Source organism: Oryzias melastigma, linkage group LG6 (assembly GCF_002922805.2).
Source record: "Oryzias melastigma strain HK-1 linkage group LG6, ASM292280v2, whole genome shotgun sequence".
In the NCBI taxonomy this organism is placed as follows: Eukaryota; Metazoa; Chordata; class Actinopteri; order Beloniformes; family Adrianichthyidae; genus Oryzias; species Oryzias melastigma.
This window is the reverse complement of record NC_050517.1, coordinates 34,189,056-34,203,211: the sequence shown is the minus strand read 5'-3', so window position 1 is coordinate 34,203,211 and position 14,156 is coordinate 34,189,056. Positions and strand designations below refer to the sequence as shown.

At 41.4% G+C, this 14,156-nt stretch overlaps 1 protein-coding gene across 2 annotated transcripts; it reads left to right on the top strand.

Moving 5' to 3' along the window:
• The first annotated feature begins 6 nt into the window (after positions 1-6).
• panx2 (pannexin 2) lies at positions 7-12,671 on the top strand. 2 transcript variants are annotated; one of them, XM_024281327.2, is made up of 6 exons: positions 7-171; positions 2,474-3,026; positions 7,097-8,211; positions 8,385-8,520; positions 9,219-9,404; positions 11,202-12,671. In XM_024281327.2, exons 2-6 carry the CDS (start codon positions 2,798-2,800, stop codon positions 11,513-11,515), a joined length of 1,980 nt encoding a protein of 659 aa, XP_024137095.1. In that variant the 5' UTR covers positions 7-171; positions 2,474-2,797; the 3' UTR covers positions 11,516-12,671. The 2 variants fall into 2 exon arrangements, with proteins under 2 accessions (XP_024137095.1, XP_036068477.1); XM_036212584.1 differs by lacking the exon at positions 7-171 and adding an exon at positions 412-1,127.
• The last annotated feature ends 1,485 nt before the right edge of the window (positions 12,672-14,156 follow it).

The following is a 14,156-nucleotide window of genomic DNA, read 5'->3' as shown; positions in this document are numbered from 1 at the left end:
ACAAACCGGTGAGCGCGGATACATGCTGTAGCTGATCGCCCGCACTGCAGATTAACCCCGTCCGCGCCGGAAACGCAGCCAAACCATGGTGCGGGGAGCCGGCTGTTTCCCCGCGCGGCACCGACGTTTGGCGCCAGATGATGCGGCGGTGATGCGGCGCGGACTGGACAGGTAGGCAGCGGATGCAGGTGTTAAAGCATCCCCCCTCAGACTCTGACACGCGCGCGCCTCATCGATCCGGTTGCTGCTCCGCGGAGGAGCTGTCCGCCGCTCAGGTGCTGAAACGCTGAAGCGCTGGACGCTCCTGGAGAGCCCAGACAGAGCGGAACATGATGATCTTTGAGGAAAAAATCATTTTCTTCTCTCAAAAGTGAGAATTGGGTTTCAATCTAAAGCGTGTTTGTTGCCTAAATGTGTCGAAGTTGATTTGCTCCATCAAAGTCTGAAGGAAATTCATCCTGAAAGTTTTTCCTTTTTTCAGCTCTTTTCTCATGAATAATGAATCAGTGGATCCTCTCCTTCAGCGAAACGAACTTGTGGTTAAAAAGCTGATTGGGACAACCGGGAAGATGGGATTCCCTGTTATGTCCCACTGAGGAGCATAATCTGCCCGGCTGGAGCTGAGCCAGACAGCAGAAAGTCAGAGCCTCAAACTCCGTCCTGCTCCTTTAAAATATAAAATATGCAGATGCTGCTCCTCCTGGAGATATTTTTGAGTGTTTAGGTAAGACTGGCTGCAACAACTGGGAAGAAGAAGGCATTGAAATGAGGAACATCTTGTTCTAAGTTTGTTCATGTGGACAGAGTTGACTGATTGCAACACAACTATCATCTCAAAGTTAGACAGAAGATGTTCTCTCCTCCATGGATTCACTGATAACCAGATGAGGACGAGGAAAGGTGATGATCTTCATGAAGGACATTTACTAACCTTCATGTGAATGAAGCAACACACACAGAGGCTGAATTACAGCCCCTGATCATGCATAAATGCATGAATGACTGCCTGCATGGTCTCCCACAACCACCGCTGTGGGATCAGACTGATGATGTCACTGCTGAGGGTCACCTGACATCTTTGCGGGAAGATCCCCTCCCACAGCAGACCAGAGAGAGACAACAGATGAGTCAGTGTCCAAAAGAATGAAGTTATAAATACCTCCTTCACTGTAATCTGTAACTTCAGAGCTTCCTGTCGTCACTGACACTCGATTATTGATGCTCTTCTGATTTTAAACGGCCTCTACTGAGGTTTTTAATGCTAATTTGAAGTTTAGTTACTACTTTAGCAGCATGCTAACATATTTGGCTAATTTCTTATCTACGACCCCGGTAGGGGTAAGCTAATTTAGAGTTTAGCTTCTATTTTAGCAACAGGCTAACGTTTTTGGCTAATTTAACTTACTGATTAATTTTAGGATATTTTGGAGCAAGTATTTAAGCAACAAGCTAGCTTTGGTATCTACTGAGGTTTTTAATGCTAATTTGGAGGTTAGCTAATATTTTAGCAGCATGCTAGCGTTTTGGCTAATTTACTATCTACCCTTGGTTTTGTAGGCTAATTTAGAGTTTAGCTTCTATTTTAGCAACAGGCTAACATTTTTGGCTAATTTAGTTTACTGAGGAATTTTAGGCTATTTTGGAGTTTAGCTAATATTTTAGCAGCATGCTAGCATTTTGGCTAATTTGTTATCTACTGAGGTTTTTTGTGCTAATTTGGAGTTTAGGTTAGCAACATCCTAACTTGTTTTGGATCATTTTGCTATCTACTATTGTTTTTATAGGTTAATTTAGAGTTGAGCTTCTATTTTAGCAAAGGGCTACATTTTTGACCAATTTAGTTTATTGATTAATTTTAGGCTATTTTGGAGTTTAGGTAGTATTTAAGCAGAGCTAGCTTTGGTATCTACTGAGGTTTTTTATGCTACTTTGGAGTTTAGCTAATATTTTAGCAACATGCTAGCGTTTTGGCTAATTTTTCATCTACCCCTTGGTTTTTATAGGCTAATTTAGAGTTTAGCTTCTATTTTAGCGACAGGCTAACTGTTTTGACTAATTTAGTTTACTGAGGAATTTTGGGCTATTTTGGAGTTTAGCAACTATATAAGCAGCAAGCTAGCGTATTTGGCAAATTATTTATCTACTGAGGTTTTTATGCTAATATTGAGTTTAGCTAATATTTTGGCAACATGCTAACGTATTTGGCTAATTTGTCATCTACTGAGGTTTTTAGGCTAATTCAGAGTTTAGCTTCTATTTTAGCAACAGGCTAATATTCTCTGACTTATTTGGTTTACTAAGGAATTTTAGGCTAATTTGGAGTTTAGCTAGTATTTAAGCAACAAGCTAGCTTTTTTCTGTTTCTGTTTTTTTCTTTTACCTATACCTCTGCTTTAACTTCAGAGCTTGCTGTCATCACTGATACTCGTTTATTGACTCTCTTCTTACTTTAAACTGCTTATTTGTCTTTCAGGAGGAGATCTGTCTGAGCTTCTTCTCTCCAGAGCTCCTTCTTCAGTCCACAATCCTTCGACCTGAGGAGACTCCTAAGTCATCCCTCACTCTGCCTCACACAGGACCGATGCACACCGATGCACACTTGCCAGGCGGAGTGAGGCCATTCCCCTGACAGAGCTCTGACAAACAGAATCATGGAGGTCAGATCTGTTGTTGCTCACACTTCCCTGCGCAGATGTGTCCATCCCAATGTTTTGACGAGAACCTAAGCAGAGCAGGAAGCGTCCGGTCTCCCCTCTGTCACGGAGGAGGACCGTAGGAGGCGTTCTCTTTGTTCCGCATGCAGAACATCCTCGATCAGAACTTAGACATGGCCACGGCGCTGCTCGCAGGCGAGAAGCTGAAGGAGCTGATCATGCCGGGCTCCTCTCAGGATGAGAAGGGCGGAGCACTGGCCGGCCTGATGGTGCAGCTCAAGCTGGAGCTGCCCTTTGATCGCGTGGTTACCATAGGAACGGTCATCATCCCCATCCTGCTGGTCACCCTGGTCTTCACCAGAAACTTCGCAGGTGAGATGCTCCGAAACTTTGTGTGAATTCCTTCATTTAAGGTTTCAAAGTGGGAAGAGTTGAGGAAGAACTTTAAAGACATTCAAGGAGCAAAAGAGGGAAAGAGGACAGATGGGTTCATGGGAGGAGTAAAAAAAAAGCCGCAGATGAGAGTTCTGGAAGAAAAATGAGACGGGAGTTTGGAGCGGAAGCAACGGATGAGAGGAATGTTAGCCGACTGCTGAGTCAGACTCTGCAGCCGCATTAACCAGCTGGGACTCATTCATTCAACGCAGCAAAACAATTCAACCTTCTGTGGAACAGTTTAACCCAAACATGGGGGCGCGGCCTTATTTTCCCTCTATGGGAAGTTGTGAGGGACAAAAGGCTGACTTTTCTCTCAGAAAACAATTGTGATTGAAAAAGCTCCTCAATAATTCATGATGTCTCATGATGGTATCAAGTTTCAAAGCACGAGCTAAGTTTAAAACCTCTAACTGCAACTCAGAAAAACGTGAATTTGTTTTGATTTGTTTTTTTAACTTTAAACATTCATTGAACACTCTAAAACTACATTTTTAAAACTTTAAAACTGTAACTTTTTAACATAATTATGAACTAGATATATAACATTACCTGTGATAATGCTAGTGTGAATGCTGTAAGCTGAATTTGGTCGTTGAAGATGCTGAAATTAATAGCTAAAACACTGAAGCTGATACCTGAAAAAGCTTAAGCTGATAGCTGAAAACGCTTAGGCTAATAACTTAATACGCAACAGCTAATAGCAAAAAACGCTAAAGCTGATACCTGAAAAAGCTGAAGCTAATAGCAAAAAACGCTAAAGCTGATAGCTAAAACCACTGAAGCTAATAGCTGAAATCACTGAAGCTAATAGCTGAAAACTAAAAGAAAAAAACAATATTTTAGCTAGCATGTAACTCAAAAAATACTTCAAAAAAAAAGGTCAGCCGCTATAATTTCAGTTAGCTAAGGTCAGTTAGCTATAATTTTGGCAACATGCTAACGTATTTGGCTAATTTGTTATCTACTGGTGCTTTCAGGCTAATTTAGAGTTTAGCTTCTGTTTTAGCAACAGGCTAGCATTGGTTTACTCGGGAGTTTTAGGGGGTGTAATTAGTATTTAAGCAATAAGATTGCTATTTTTTGTCTAATCTGGAATCTACTAAGGTTATTTGGGGCTAATTTGGAACTTAGCCAATATTTAAGCAACACACTAAATATTTTTGCGAAACTGGCAAGGATTGAGGATTTTTAGGTAATTTTACCACAATGTTTTCAGAAATTTAGGTCAACTTCAGTGCTGTTTCATAGTTATTTAACAAAATTTTAGCAATTTAGTCTTTTAGCAACTTTCACACCACTTTTCTCCTTCAGAGTCTACTGTAATATTCGTGTTAACGGTTAAAACGTTACAGTAAAAAAAAGAACAGAAACACTGGAGCTGTAGTGTTAAAGTACATCAAAGTGATTCTCGTCTTTTGAATTTGTCGCATTTCTAGTCACATCAGTTTGTTTTCATTGAAGATTTCTTCTGCTGGAAATTGCTGAACTTGTAGCATCTCTTCTTATCTGAGCCTTATCTTTCCTTCCATCACCCTGATAAATACAATTCATGCTAAAGAATAAAGCAGCTAATTATCTGGAAGATAATAATCTGGGTTTCTAATCCACACAGCATCTCAGCAGCAGCAGAGAATAACCATGAGAAGGAGGTGCTGGTTTGAAGCTGAAGGGACCTGACAGGGATGCTGAGGGCTCAGACTGAGACGTACACGGGGATGACAACAAAGCCATGACTGAGGATGAGACAAACTGCAATTTCTGTGTCAAGAATATTATCCCTGCCATGACAGTGGACTGCTTTCCTAAGAAGAGAGTGTACAAACCTTCTTAAAACAAAGCTCAGGAAAACAAACGAGAGTGAGCTCCACGAAATGTTCTGGATTTTCCACTGTCTCATCCCTCAGTCACACCGACACGTCTCAAAAACAAGAATGTTCCATTTCCACAGAAGAAAGTATTTCCTCCCTTTCACAGTTTCCATGACATCCTTCCATCAGTCCCAGAGAGGCTGTTGTGAGTCAGCTGAAGTGAACAAATAAGCACCTTTCAGGACTCCCAGCTGCTCGCCCGCTGACCTGCAATTGGAGTTTAAAAAGCTGTTGAGTCGCAGCTTCACAAAGCCTGCTGTCGTCTGAACATGCAGAGAGGATAATGATGCTTCATTCTACCTGTGGCTTTAACACGACTCCGTCTGTTCTGCTGTTTGAGCAGATCCATTAAACGCAAATGAATGTTGTTGATTAAATTATTGATGATTGCCACAGTTGTTTTTTTTGTTTGTTTTTTTTTGTAACTTCTTCAACTTTTGGGACTCGTTCAGATTCTCAGGCTTGAGCACCATAGATTTATATCATCTTTAATCATTTTATGTTCAATCTTATCCAAAAATGAGTTTAAGCAGAAGTTAAAAAAACTCAAATTTAGCTAAGATTCTAGTAACATGCTAGCATATTTGGCTAATTTGGTATCCACTGAGGTTTTATGGGTTTATTTAGAGTTTAGCTTCTATTTTTAGCAACAAGCTAACGTTTTTGACTAATTTGGTTTACTGAGGAATTTTAGGCTATTTTGGAGTTTAGCTAATATTTAACCAATGAGCTAGCTTTTTTTGCTAATATGACAACTACTAAGGTTTTTATGGTAATTTAGAGTTTACCTTCTATTTTAGCAACAGGCTAACGTTTTTGGCTAATTTGTTATCTACTAAGGTTTTTAGGCTAATTTGGAGTTTAGCTTCTATTTTTAGCAACAAGCTAACGTTTTTGACTAATTTGGTTTACTGAAGAATTTTAGGCTATTTTTGAGTTTAGCTAATATTTAACCAATAAGCTAGCTTTTTTGCTAATATGAAAACTACTAAGGTTTTTCTGGTAATTCAGAGTTTACCTTCTATTTTAGCAACAGGCTAACGTTTTTGGCTAATTTGGAGTTTAGCTTCTATTTTAGCAACAGGCTAACGTTTTTGACTAATTTGGTTTACTGAGGAATTTTAGGCTATTTTTGAGTTTAGCTAATATTTAACCAATAAGCTAGCTTTTTTGCTAATATGAAAACTACTAAGGTTTTTCTGGTAATTTAGAGTTTACCTTCTATTTTAGCAACAGGCTAACGTTTTTGACTAATTTAGCTTACTGAGAATTTTTGTGCTATTTTGAAGTTTAGCTAAGATTTTAGTAACATGCTAGCATATTTGGCTAATTTGGTACCTACTGAGGATTTATGGGTTTATTTAGAGTTTAGCTTCTATCATAGCAACAGGCTAACATATTTTTCTAATTTAGTTTACTGGGAAATTTTAGGCTATTTTTGAGTTTAGCTAGTATTTAAGCAATGAGCTAGCGTTTTTGGCTAATTTGGCATCCACTGAGGTTTTGTATGCTAATTTTTAGTTTAGCTAATAGTGTATCAACATGCTAACTTCTTGGGCTATTTTGTTATCTACTAAGGTTTTTTTGGGCTAATTTAGAGTTTAGCTTATATTTTAGCAAGAGGCTAATGTTTTTGACTAATTTGGTTAACTGGGGAATTTGGGGCCAATTTGGAGCTTAGCCATTTTTGAAGCATTGCACTAAATGTTTTGCAAAATTGGCAAAGATTGAGTATTTTTAGGCAATTTTACAATTTTTTTTTTTCAGAAATTTAGGTCAGCCTCAGCGCTCTTTCATCGTAATTTTAAGAATTTTCCAGTCCTTTAGCAAATTTAGCATTTTACTAATAGATTTTGCATTTTTAGCAAATCCCTTAAGCTATTAAAATAAATTGCTTCGCTATTTTTAGCAAAAAGCTTCAGTATCTTCAGAGACTACTTTCAGCAAAAAGCATTCACACTAACATTATCTCAGGTAATGCAACTTTTCTGATGTAAACAGTTGCGGTTTTTCCTGTTTGATATGTAGAGTTTTTATGCAGTTCTGTTGTTTTCAAATGGAAACTGTGCAGAATACTAAGGTAGAATTTAGTAAAGAAATGCCTCATCTGATTGTGTCTTTGTGTGCTTTTTTCAGAGGAATCCATTTACTGTTACACGCCACACAACTTCACTCGCGACCAGGCGCTGTACGCCAGAGGCTACTGCTGGACGGAGCTGCGCGATGCCATTCCTGGGGTGGAGCCTCACCTTTGGCCCTCTCTGTTCGAGCACAAGTTCCTACCCTACGCCCTGCTGGCCTTCGCTGGGATCATGTACATTCCTGCCCTGGGTTGGGAGTTTCTGGCCTCCACTCGGCTAACGTCAGAGCTCAATTTCCTGCTTCAGGAGATCGACAACTGCTACCATCGAGCCGCCGAGGGCCGAGCCCCGAAGATCGAGAAGCAGATCCAGTCCAAAGGCCCCGGCATTACTGAGCGCGAGAGGAGGGAGATCATCGAGAACGCAGAGAAGGAGAAGAGCCCCGAGCAGAATCTGTTTGAGAAGTATTTAGAGAGACGAGGACAAAGCAACTTTTTGGCTAAGATTTACCTCGCACGCCACATGGCAATCATCTGCCTCAGTTCCATCCCGATATCTTACCTGAGCACCTACTACTCCCGCCAAAGGCAGAACGAGTTCACCTGTGCTCTGGGGGAACCGCCAGACATCAGCAGTTATCTGGAGCTGAAGATCAGGGTCAACTGCAAGCTGCCTGCCGTGCAGCTGCAGCGCATCATGGCGGCGGTGGACATCGCCTTGCTCTGCACAATGAACTTCATCATCTTGCTTAATTTGCTCCATTTGTTTGTTGTGCGCAAATCCAACTTTGTGTTTGATAAGCTGCACAAGGTTGGGATCAAAACCCGGCGGCGCTGGCAGAAGTCTCCGTTTTGTGACATTAACATCCTGGCCATGTTCTGCAACGAGAACCGAGACCACATCAAGTCCCTGAACCGCCTGGACTTCATCACCAACGAGAGCGACCTCATGTACGACAACGTGGTCCGGCAGCTGCTGGCTGCACTCGCACAGTCCAACCATGATGCCACGCCCACTGTGAGGGAGTCTGGGATACAGACGATCGATCCCAACATGGACCCCTCTGATCTCAGGGTGGGGGACATGGGCGGAGAGCCGCTCGTCATCAAAAGACCCCGCAAAAAGATGAAATGGATCCCGTCATCCAATCCTCTCCCTCAACCATTTAAGGTGATTTAGCCGCCGCAAACAATGTCCACAAATGTCCACCTTTAATTCTTGAGGAGAAGATTATACAGATAACAAAAAATTGGGGATATTTTTAAGTTAATCAAAGTAGAAAATCGTCTCAATTGGCGGATCATCCCAACTTCATCACCTGTTCTTATTTATCTCCTGTGAAGGAACCACTAACTCTGACACGTTTGGAAAACAACGCCAAGCAGGAGAAACCCAAACCTCTCAGGCGTAAGACGGTGGCAGACAGCTTCATCGCTCCTCTGCTGGACAACAAGAGCACACAGCTGTCTTCTACTAAAGGTCTGCAGATAAACAACCAATCAATCATCCATCCGTCCATCCATCCAGTCATCCATCTGTCTTCCCACCAATCCATGGGTCCGTTCATCTACACATCCATCCTTCTGTCTGTCCTTCCATCCATTGATCGATCCATTCACCCAACCAACCAACCAACCAACCATCCATCCGTATATCCATTCAACTATCCATCCATCCAACCATTCATTCATCCATCCATCCGTCCATTCATCCATCCATCCGTCCATCCATCTGTGCATCCGTCCAACAGCCAACAAACCAACAGTCCGTCCATATATCCATTCATCCAACCATCTGTCCGTCCATCGATCTATCCAACCATTCGTCCGTCCGTCCATCCGTTCATCCATCCATCCATCCACCCATCCATCCGTCCGTTTACCATCCATCCGTCCTTCCATCTGTCCAGCCATCTGTCCGTCCATCCATCCATCTAACCAACCAACCAACCAAAAAACCAAAAGTCCGTCCATCCATCCATCTAACCAACCAACCAACCAAAAAACCAAAAGTCCGTCCATTTGTCCATCCATCCAACCAACCAGCAAACCAACCGTCCATCCATCCATCCATCCATCCATTCATTTATTTGTCTGTCCGTTCATCCATCTATCCAACAATCCATCCATCCATCAGACTTTCCTCCTTTATATCCAACCCTGACCTTTTCTTCCCAGATTTAGGTGTAATAGAGAAAAAGCACACTCGTAACTTCTCCTTGGATGTCCACCCGTACATGCTGACCATTCGAAAGCCCAAGGTGGAGACCACAGCCACAGAGCCGCTGCCCTCACAGCACAACCTGGATAGTGTCTATCTAGAGGGCACACACACCATCGTCCATGTGTCCGGTGCTATAGCAGGTAGGCCTCATGTAACGTTTTATCAAATATGCTGTTTTCCTTTGCAGTTTAGTTGACCACATGTTAAATAAGGTCACGATGTATTCCTTATCATCTCGCCTTCTATTCTTGCTCATTCGTCTGCAGGGTCACGGGGATGCTGGAGCCTATCCCAGCACAGCATTTCTGTGAATAAACTTAAAAAAATTATATCCACGTTGTAGATTTTCATTAAACTTCCACAGCTGATGCAGAAGAAGAAACATCACTGCAATGCCAGCTGTTTTCCTCTGTGACTCCATGTCAAACTGCAAACACTTTTAAAGGCACGGACCACCATTAAGCTCTGTTGTTGAGGTTTGAGAGTTACAGATCCCATCTCTGATTAGACTTCCTGCTGATGACCTGGATCTGGTGTGTTCTACCTCTGAGAAGCAGCAAACTCAGAGTGGTCAAGCAGGACAGTTGGACCTCCATCTTCCATCTTTCTAGGATTTCTTTTTGCTTCCTGGAAATGTGACTGACTGGTGTCTTTTCAGTACTTTTTGCAGGACTTTCAGGTGTTATCAATCGTTTTATGTCATTTTTAAGCCAGTTTTTCCTTTAAAGAGACATGCTGCTTTATGTCTGACTGTAAGTCACAAACTATAAGTTACAAAAACTAACATCTGATGTTGTGGGACAACAAGATCACACAACTGTTGCCTACTAAAGATGTGCAGACAACCAATCAATCAATCATCCATCCCACTATCCATCCGTCCATCTATCCATCCATCCATTCATCCATTCATCCATCCTTCCATCCAGTCAGCTGTCTGTTCTTCCATCCGTTCATCCATCCATCCATCCAGCTGTCTATTCGTCTATCCGTTCATCTATCCATCCATCCATCCATCCATCCATCCAGTCAGCTGTCTGTTCGTCCATCCGTTCATCCATCCATCCATCCATCCATCCATCCATCCATCCATCCATCCATCCATCCAGCTGTCTATTCGTCTATCTGTCCATCTATCCATCCATCCATTCATCCATCCTTCCATCCAGTCAGCTGTCTGTTCGTCCATCCGTTCATCCATTAATCCATCCATCCAGCTGTCTATTCATCTATCCATCCATCCAGTCAGCTGTCTATCCGTCCGTCCATTCGTCCATCTGTCCAAAACAAAAATTGGAAGACTTGTGGGACGCCTGGGAAACCTCAGTATAAGATCACTTTGTTCAACAAAACTTGATCAGTTTTTCACAGGAGCCAGACGTATTCTCTCGAGTGAGTTTTCACTGTTTAAAACTCCTGTAAACATTTTATGTTTCTCTAACTCGTCGCATAAATAAACAAGATGCTGTTCAAAACATTAGGCTAATACTATTTTCTGGGTCAAAGGCAGGAAAATGGAGACGATATGAAACTTTAAACACAAGTTAAGTAAACCAAAGGTGTCGTTGATGCTGTCCTCTGGGGTCAGCTGTGACCTTCACTTCCATATGACTTCTTCTTCTTTCGCTTTCAGCTTATCCCTTTCGGGGTCGCCACAGCGTAACAGCACCCACTGTTTCGCATCAGTGATTTGGCAGAGTTTTTACGCCGGATGCCCTTCCTGACACAACCCTGTACTTGAGGGGCACAGGGACCCAGTTAGGCAGCAGCGTCAAGGGTCTTGGCTAAGGACCCTATCTGGGTGGGGATCAGTGGAAAACCCTGGGAATCGAACCCAGGGCTCCTGTGTGACAGCCGTTCACCTAGCCCACTGAGCCACCCAGCCGCTTTTCCATATGACTAATAGATGATTTTTATTTTCTTTCTTCTATTTTCAGAAACAAAAGTTTGTTCTCCAGAATCGACCAACACTGCCTTTTCTTCTGAGACTCTGCCAACCTCTTCTTACGTAAACGGAGTGAGCCCCAACCCTCCTTCGAGCGAAGATCCACTCAGTCCAAAGTCCTCTCCTCCTCAAGCCGAGCCTCAGATGGAAAACGCCGAGAACCAGCCACCGCCCCTGACCATAGCCCCCACGCACCAGCTGCTGAGCATTCGTCACACTCTCTTTGAGGAAGAGGAGGATGAGGAGAACAGAGGGAGCAGACTGGAGGAGAGAGCTGGGGAGCTGATCGCTGCTGGAGAATGTTGAAGAAGAAGGCAGAACTTCCACACCATCTTCACAACAAAGACCTTCACCAAGAACCACCTCTCACACACCTCTGTGATGGAAGTGAGCCAAACAGCAAGAAAACGAGGAAGGAAGAGTCTTTGCTGGACCTATGTTGCAGGAACTGAAGTTGCATTTGTGTCTCAGGATGACTGCGTTTAGCTCATCGCCCAACGATTAAACCAGCAGCGACGTAACTCAACAGGGTGCTACAGTGCAGGGTCAAAACCGCAACGTCGACGAGGTCTGAGGACGAAACAGGAAGTGAGCCTTGGAGAAAAAAAGTCTGCTGGTGGACTTGATCATGACTCAATTTTAAACACCCGGTAACGCTTCGTCCCTTTATCCCAACAGCCAAGTAGAACGGTAGCTCACGCAATACAGTTGTTGAGATCTGCACAATTATTATGCAAAAGATCACAAACATGTTTGTGGCAATAATGTATGCGCTTCGAGCATCACCTCACGGAATGTCATATCAGGCGTCATATATGAGTCAGTGTTAGTGGGATGTTTAAGATATCACATTTGTGGCTTATCCCCATAGCTTTCCATTGCTACGGATACTTGATTGAACAGCTGCACATTCTTACAGAACAGGGGTCGGCAACCTTTAACAGTAACAGAACAAATTGGGCTCATTTTCTGCTGATCAAAAGCTAAAAGGAGCCGGATAGTCTTACTTTAGCCTTTAAGAAATTTGCATTCATGACCTTCTTCTTTTTTTAATAATGTCTATTTTTTGGCACAAACAAAAGCATTTTGCAAACAAGATTTCCTTAGGTCAACAGGAAAGTAAAATCCTACATAGTTTATCATTTATGTGCAACTCAGCCATCAATTTATACATTTAAATAATCTAAATTACACTTGAAAAGTTACATTACCCGCGATACTAGTTTGAATGTGTTTTGCTGAAAGTAGTCTCTGAAGATGCTGAAGCTTTTTGCTAAAAATTGACGCAATTTACTTTAATTAATGAAGAGATTTGCTGAAAATGCAAAAACTATTTGCAGAATGTTAAATATGCTAAAAGATTTTGTTAAAGAACTATGAAAGTTCTGAAGTTGAACTAAATTTCTGAAAAAATTGTAGTAAAATTGCAGAAAAAAAATCCCTAATATACACTGTATGTCAATTTTGCAAAAATATTTAATGTTTGTTAAATAAGAGCTAAACTCCAAATTAGCCCAAAAGCCCTTAGCAGATGCCAAATTAGCCAAAGAAGCTAGCTTGTTGCATAAATACTAGCTAAACTACAAAATAGCCTGAAATTCCTCTGTAAACTAAATTAGTGATCAAATGTTAGCCTGTTACCAAAATAGAAGCTAAACTCTAAATTGGCTTATAAAAACCTCAGAAGATAACAAAGAGCCAACAATGTTAGCATGTTGCTCAAATGTGAGCTAAACTCCAATTTAGCCAAAAAGATGGAACATTGCTTAAATATTAGCTAACCTCTAAATTAGCCAAAACCAAATTAGTTAAAATATTGGCTAAACTCTAAATTAGCCTAAAAAACCCAGTAGATAACTAATTAGTTAAAAACGTTAACATGGTGATAAAATATTAGCTAAACTCCAATTTTTTTGAAAATTGCCATAACAAATGAAAACATAGCTCATGAATATATTTAAAGGCTTGTTGCTAATCTTTCTCTTTGATTTCCTACGGGGCATTTATTGCTCAATGTTTCAGAAACTAAAAAGTTTATGAAAACCAAAGCAGTAATGTCCTGAACAAGCTGAACGTTTTAATATCAAGATTGCTAAAAATGGATGAAAGTGTGATTGAGTTTTACGTGCCAAAAGACATACGGAAAGGAGCAGGAGTATCACTATTGTGTGAATGCTTTCTAAGGATTCACAGAACAAATGCGAACTAAGTAAGCCTTACTTTAAAAAAAATGTAATTTTATTTTTCATTTATTTATTGTTCTTTTTCCCTCTTTGTCCTCAGCAGTCTTGCGCTGCTGGGTTTTTTTATTTTAGTTTGGGGTTTGGTAGGCTTAGTTTGTGACCTTTGTTTATTTGTTTTCTTTAGGTAGTTTTGGTTATGTAGCCATTATTACTGAGCTGCAGACTCAGACAGTCGACATGGCTGGGTCAGCAGATTCCATGACTTATTTTATGTTTGGCCAAAGAGCCTCACGTGGATCTGGAGACGCAGGTTGCAGACCCCTGTTATAGAAGATGGGAGAAGGATTCAGAGGATTCTCACTGAATAAAAGAGAAAAAAATGCAGTTTTTTGAAGCTGGACTTCCAGATAAAAAGTTTCTGGCGTGTGGAAATGTTGGTCACATGGTTTGTTACGCAAAAGCTACAACACTCTGAGTATCTCCGGATGATCATAATCTACATTTCACAAATGACTTAACTTTAAATAGAACAGTAAATGAGTTGCTCTTCTTTTGGGGGAGTAATGATTTGAAAATGAAAATCTCCACTGATGCGCACTTTACTGGAACTTCAGTGAATGGCCTGTCTGTGGACACAATCATCTGCAGCAAACAGAAAAACTGATTTATTTCCTCTTTATTGTCCAATCATGTGTTTCATAACAGCAAACACAACTTTTCTCATCCAATCTCTGTGTTATCCTGCAGATAATCCATGTTTTGCC